This window comes from Antrostomus carolinensis, unplaced genomic scaffold (genome assembly GCF_000700745.2).
Source record: "Antrostomus carolinensis isolate BGI_N321 unplaced genomic scaffold, ASM70074v2 scaffold30039, whole genome shotgun sequence".
NCBI classification, from domain to species: Eukaryota; Metazoa; Chordata; class Aves; order Caprimulgiformes; family Caprimulgidae; genus Antrostomus; species Antrostomus carolinensis.
Genome location: NW_010339699.1, coordinates 1693 through 8310, shown reverse-complemented (window position 1 = coordinate 8310; position 6618 = coordinate 1693). Strand labels below are relative to the sequence as shown.

At 56.8% G+C, this 6618-nt stretch overlaps 1 protein-coding gene across 1 annotated transcript in view; it reads left to right on the top strand.

Moving 5' to 3' along the window:
• Nucleotides 1–152: 152 nt before the first annotated feature.
• Nucleotides 153–6618, top strand: part of LOC104531148 (cold shock domain-containing protein C2) — a gene marked incomplete at its 3' end in the record, with an annotated part of 7700 nt that continues 1234 nt past the window's right edge. The window contains 2 exon segments of the mRNA XM_010175949.2: nucleotides 153–224; nucleotides 227–376. Coding sequence (XP_010174251.2) covers nucleotides 153–224; nucleotides 227–376 — 222 coding nt within the window.

Here is a 6618-nt window from a genome sequence, read left to right as displayed (position 1 = left end):
CCGGAGCGATGCAGCCCCCCAGGGCCACACTCAGCCTCTCCAGCCCCCCGTACAGACTTACTCCTTTAAGCCTGGCTCAGAAATGACCAAGCTGATCCCTCCCACCTGCCCGCTCCCCCTGGCCTGGCCCTGACGTCAGGGAAGGCGTGTGGATGCGTGTGTGTGCGAGGCGCACATCATACACACATCAGAAACCGCAGATCCATCAGCAGGCAGCCGGCAGGCAGGCAGCCAGCCGGAGAAAGCCGCCCCAGCGCCGGGCTGCAGGCGAGACCACTGCTCCTCCTCCTCGCAAGGTAGCGGAGGAGCGTTCGGCCCCGCCGAGCACCGATGCTTTGCAGAGCGCATTTCCAGGGAGCCCCTCGCTGCTAAGGAGGTGAGTTACGGGAGGCACAATGGCCATCCAGCTCGCCCAGGCTATTGTAGCCAGAGGTTAAACTTCGTGTACCGCCGCCTTCTTTCAGAACTGATTTTTCCTTTCGACGGCGGAGAGGTGCGAGGGTGAAGCGTGACTTCCCTTCTCCGGTTTGGTTATTCCCCACCAGCCTCAGGAACAATAACTCCTCCGGGGGTGGTGGCAGCAGCGTTGCGTGTCTGCTTTGGCTGGGGGGCAAATAGCCAGGGCTTTGCCACGGAGGGCTGAGATCAGCTGAGATGCAGCTCTCAGATTGCTGGGGCAGGAGGGAGGTGATTTATAAAAAATCTGTCTTATTAAAGTGGACTGATAATGAAAGGGTCTGGAATTGGGGTGTCGTTGGGACTAGCCGCACTATTCATTACTGCAGATAGCAAGTTAGATCCACAAAGGAGGAAGGAAGGACGGACGTGGACGAAGACATTTGCACCAGGTCTTTGAACAGACACTATTCTAATTAAAAAAAACCCCAACATAAGAAAACAAACAAAGCCCAGAAACTTGGTATTTGGGAGTGATGATTATGCATATATGCTTAAAAGGTAAATCAAGCCTCCATGATGGCTTCTCCCTTTGCTTCCCCTTTGCATCTGGCAGCCTGCTTGCTCTCCTCCATGGCCTCCCCGAGAACTGGGCAGCCCTGCACTGACTAAGGGAGCTTTTTATAATCGATCCATAAAGGTGACATTCATATTTTAGCGCTAAGCAGGATGTATCGTAGGCGAGACTATCTCAGCAAAGATCCCTGGAGTTGTGAGCGTGATTGGCTTAGCTGGGGAGGGGATGCTGTCAGTGTCTATTCCCCAAAAACCGCCTGGTTTATTTCTCCTATAGTCATTTGTCTCAGCAAAGGGGTATTTAACATCCAGGAAAGGCAAGGAAATTGCTTTGCTTGGTATTTAACTCTTGATGGCATGATCCTGTAACGAAAAAAAGCTTGGGGGGGCGGCGGGGAAGCTGAGAGGCTTTTATTAGCATCGGACAGAGACAGCATTTATAAAAACCTGCCAGACGCCGAGCCTGTGAACCTCCTCCGAGGAAGGGAGGCTGGAGAAACGTAGCCTGGTGAGCTACGGCTGCGGTGGCCGTGCTTGTGGTACCCCCTCCCGGGAGCCACCCTGGTTCCCCAGCTCCTTCCTGCCCTTTACAATAGCCCCTCGGGAAATGCCGAGTTAGGGTCTCTGCCGGCCACTGCATTGTTGGTGGGTCCCTCAGCACGTGAATGTCCTAAGCAGCTGAAAAACTGAATATTTTTTTTAAGCATCAAGCTCTGGGGACACGCTCCCACGTCTGGAGGGGTGTATCTCTTCTCTGTTTCAGCTCATGTCTAGACAGATTGGGTCTGGGGGGGGCATCAGCGTCCCCGAGGATGGCGGCGGGCCAGAATGTCGCTTTCTCTGCTCCGTGGGGTGAGGAGATGGCTGCCAGCAGCGTGCTGTTGGAGCTGGGGTGTCTTTCTGACATACAGAGATCTTTTTGCTACTGGGGTGGAAGGAACAGGGAGGTAAACCTGACTCCTAAACTGGGGGCACTGGCAATCGTGAGGGATGGAGAAAACGTGATGGTGAGCAGCAGGGAAGAGCATGTGCAGAAGCTCGCTGGAAAAGGCAGCAGAGGGAAAATAACCTCGGCTCCTTGGCTGGGGCCGGGGGAGAGGTGGCACTCGGGAGAACCGAGCCTGGTGGCAGACGGCATCTGAGCTGGGGATTTGCAAAGGGAGGCGGCATGTGAAAGGAAACGGCCCATAAAGGTGACAGTGAGCCAGCCCAAAGGGTCACGTCCAGAGCCTGAGCGCGACGGCTGCCGGCAGAGCGGCCGCCCATCCATCCGTCCGTCCGTCCGTCCGTCCTGGGCAGCGCAGGGATCCCGGCGGATGTGAAGGAGCACAAAGAAGCGCTGCGCAGGAGGGCCGGCTCGCCGAGGGCGATTAAGCCAATTAAATATGTATTCCCCCGCCTGGCTGGGGGATGCGTGAGGGGTTTTTCTTCGCTGCCGCTAATGAACGGGGAGTGGCAGATAGAACCTGGTGCCTCTTCAAAAGGTTCCTTCCCCCCCTTCTGGGGGACCTTGAAAAGGTGTTTAGTTAAACAAGGTCACAGCCAGCACCCAAGTCAATGTGTTTGGCTTTAAAGAGAGGGAGAGAGATGGTGATTTTGTTTGATAAACCGCAGACCTTTCAGTTGCTGGTGATGAATGGGGTACTTGGATCTCGAGATAAAAGCTGATGTGTCTACTGCCTGTCTGCCTTAATTGGCCTGGGCTCCCTGCATGCGCCTGTGAGCGCTTCCGACTATCAGCTCAGCTTGGAAGCCTGCCCTCCTAAAAATATAAAAGCAAAGTTGGCTGCCACTGCCAAAGAAAACCCCATCACCTTGGGGTTTCAGTCTGAGATGGTTTCTTTGGGAAGGGGGAAAGGTGGACAGGGTGAGGGGTGCTTTTTACAAAGAGCATCCTTCCAGGGAGCGCTGAGATCAGTGCCGCTTACACATGTCCTTGGCTCAGAGGACTGTCACCCCAGGGGACCCTCAGAGCAAAGCCACTAAGGGGAGATGGAGAGGAATGAGGTGGTGGTGGTGGGGTTATGCTGGGAAGAATTCTCATGCCCCACGGCAGAGCCGGGCTGCTGCAGCCTCTGCTCACCTCCTCAAGTGACCCGGGTTTTGTCCCTGTACTGTATACGTGTGTGGGGTGGATACGGTGTCGTAGGTGGCATCTGATGGGCCAGGAGAGACCTGGGCTGGGGAGAGATTCTCTTGGCCCTGGCAGAGGTTAGCATAAGCACTGGAGATGGAGGAAGGGGGAAAAAACCTCCTGTCCCCCAGGTGCCCCCTCCTTGTTGCTTGCTGGGTCTGCAGTGTGGAGAAAGGGCTCAGGAGAGGATGGTAGGGTGGAGCAGAGGGAGGGAAGGAGAAGGACAAGGGAATGGAAGAGGCTTTCCCTGCTCTCTGGTTGGGCTGGGAGGGGAGGACACACTGGGGAGGACAGGCTCATGTCTCCCCTCTTCTCTCAGTCTGCTTTTGCTGTGAGTTTAATTTCCTTGGTCCCTTTGTTTGCTGCGGGGATTTAAATGAGATGGGAGGCAGGATACCGCCCCAGAGCCCCCCGTGGTGCCAAAGCTCCTTCCCAGCCTCAGCTTCACCGGCACTGGCAAAGCCGGGCATTCAGCCAGCGGGCCCCACGGCTGACCCACAAATCTGGGGTGCTCAAGCCAGGCACTGGAGCAGGGCACGGGAGGGCAGCCTCCCCACAGCCACAGGATGGATGAGGGTCTCTGCTCCAGCCCCTGTTCCAGGCAGAAGTTAGGTGCAGTGCCTTGGTTACAGCAGGCTCTTCAGGGATGTGTCCCAGGGGGGTTGCACTCCCCCAAGGATGGGGATCCCACAGCCTCGCTGTGCCCAGTCCTTGTGCTCATCCCAGTGAGCTGCTGCCCCGTGCCAGGGCTCTCCCCCATGTCCCTGTGGACCAACTGGAGCCCCCCAAAGTGCCCGTGGGTGGTCGTGCCTGGCTCATTCTCTCATGTGGGGCAAGCTCAGCTCGTGGGGGCAAATGGCAGCCCTGGGAGGGCACCCTCTGCTGCTGTCCTGGGGCCTCAGGAGCCCGCTGTCTGCCTCCTCTCCCCAGCAATGCCCAGCATGCTCCTGCTTCCACCACCACTCGCCCCCCGAAACCAGGAAGCCTTCCAGGGCACCCCAGCCTGGGCTGGTCCCACAGGTGAACCTGGGGCAGACCTCCACTTGGCTGCCACTTTGTCTGCCCGTGCCATGGTGTCCCTGCAAGGCTCCCCCTCTTGCATGCCCCTTTCCCTTCACCTCTTATTTTCCTTTTGCCTCTGGGAAACTTCCATTTTTCCAGCCCCCTGCAGACCACCGGCGGAAGCTCTTTCTCCTGGCACCAACCAACCCACTCAGCATACTAATAGTTTGCTCCAAGCATCGTTATTCAGGTTAAATACCCTCCATTGTCCCTAATCTGATAGGGAAACCAAAAAGCCTTGTCTGTGCAAGAGCACAGAGGAGGTATGCCCTGGTGGAGCCATTTTCATAGCTGTGGCTCCATGATATGGCAGAGAACCGAGGGCCCCTTCTCCCAAATCCTCCCACTGGTCCAGCCCTGACATCTCCTGGGAAGGTGCAGGACCCTGCAGCAACACTTGGGGACCACATCACTTTTTGCTGCCCAAAAGCAGCCAGGCTGCTCACCCACACAGCCATGGTGGTGGGACGGTGGGCACAGATGGGAGCAGAGAAGCAGCTCGGTGGTGCTCTGGCTTTTGGGTGTCTTGCTTGGTGCTCCCTGAACCTCTCTGAGCTCCTCAGGCATGGGGGAAGGAGACAGTGACCCCAGGCATGGGGGAAGGAGATGGTGAGCCTGGGAATGGCGGAAGGAGACGATGACCCCAGGCATGGGGGAAGGAGACAGTGACTCCAGGCATGGGGGAAGGAGACAGTGACCCCAGGCATGGGGGAAGGAGATGGTGACCCTAGGCACGGGGGAAGGAGATGGTGAGCCTGGGAATGGAGGAAGGAGGTGCTGAGCCCAGTGGGCTGTGAGCTGAGCAGTCCCGGTGCAGGGTGATCCATGGAGCAGAAGGGAAGTGTATGTACTCCAGTTGCTTTATGGCAGAGAAAAGCCACTGAAGCGCATTAAGGGTTTGGTGTAGGCACAGATGGGGGAGACATTTTGGAGGAGTTTGCGGCCACAGATGGAAGTCATTTTGGAGGGCAGGAGGGAAATGGTGGCTTCTGCCTGGGGGTGGAACTGTAGTGTGGCCTCTGTCGCCTGGACCTTGGGGTGAAGCTTTTCAGGGCTCATAGGGGGCAGTTGTTAGGAAACAGCTAAGGTGTAGGTGGGCACCAAAGTGGGACTGGCAGTGGTCTGGCTTTGGTGACAGGCAGAGCCCTCCAGGAGAAGCAAGTAGAGGTGGATGAGGGGACAGGAGTTGCCTGGTGTCTCCCCAAAACTTCAGCTGCTCTAGAAACCTTTTCCCATGTCCTTGGTGCCTGCTAATTTGGGAGTGGAGGTGACCCCCTTTCACACATACCCCCAGGGTCTTCGCATCTCAAGGGGCAGCAGATGAGTCAGAAACCAAATTAAATATTCTCCGGGTTTCCCAGTGTGTGCAGGTGTGGTCCCAAAGATGTTGCATGCCCCAGTGGGGCAGGAAGGGCTGGAGGGGATGGCGGGGAAGGCGACTAACTCTGCAGAATGTCAGGCTCCTCAGCGCAGGGTGATGGGGAAGCCCTTAAGCCCAAGGGGTGCTGGAGACAGGTGAGCCCTCACCCAGTGCCCCCAAAGAGCGGTGCTCCCAAAAAGCCACTGGCATGGGACACCCCAAGACAGACACCCAACATCGAACACAACAATTGTCTGGGGGAGGAATGGGCAGAGAAAAGGCTTTCTGAGCAAGTGGCTGCGGGGCTGATCGTGCACCAGGGGATCTCACTGAGAGGCTTAAAAATGCACAACCCCTCCAGTTCCGTGCTCAGGGTGGTTTGACAAGGACAGCCTTGCCCACTCTTGCTCCAGCTCCTGCTCTTCAGCAGGCGCCCTGGCCTTCAGGGTCCATTGCTGTGTCTTGCACATCCTCTGGCAGCCAAAGGTTGCAGGGTTTCTGCCCCTTGGGGCTTTAACCCCTTTCAGACCTTGTGATGCCAACCAAAAACTGGAGCTGGATGACAGCAGTGGCAGGAGGTCGTGCTTTTGTTGTGGCTTGTTTGTGGTGCTCAAGGGCTGTGTGTGCTGCTGGTGGCCCAGCAACAGCCTCCCTGTGTCCCTTCCCTGTAGGGATGTGTCTGGGCGGGCAGCAAGCCACTGGTTGGGGCTGGGGTCGGGTCCTAAATCCCGTAGTGCTGAGGCAGCCTCCAGCTGTGGGGAGACCTCAGACCCCTGACCTTGACTTACCTGTTGTCTCAGCCTTTTTCCTTCATCCTTTTTGCAGAAATCTTGAGCTGGGGAGAGACCTGAGAGGCCAGGGGACCAGGCATGCTGGCACTGCGTGGGCATCCTTGCCAAAACAGTCCCTGCCTGTGGCAGCCCGTGCTCAGCTGCTCCTTCTCCCAGGGCGTGCTTTTTAGTGACTTAATCTCTAATATATGGGATTATCCTGGAAAATGAAAGATGAAACAATGAATCGAGCTCTTTCTCTTAGGGTTTCATTTCCTGGAACATCCCTGGTTGCTCCAAGCCCGGACAGGCTTGCTGGG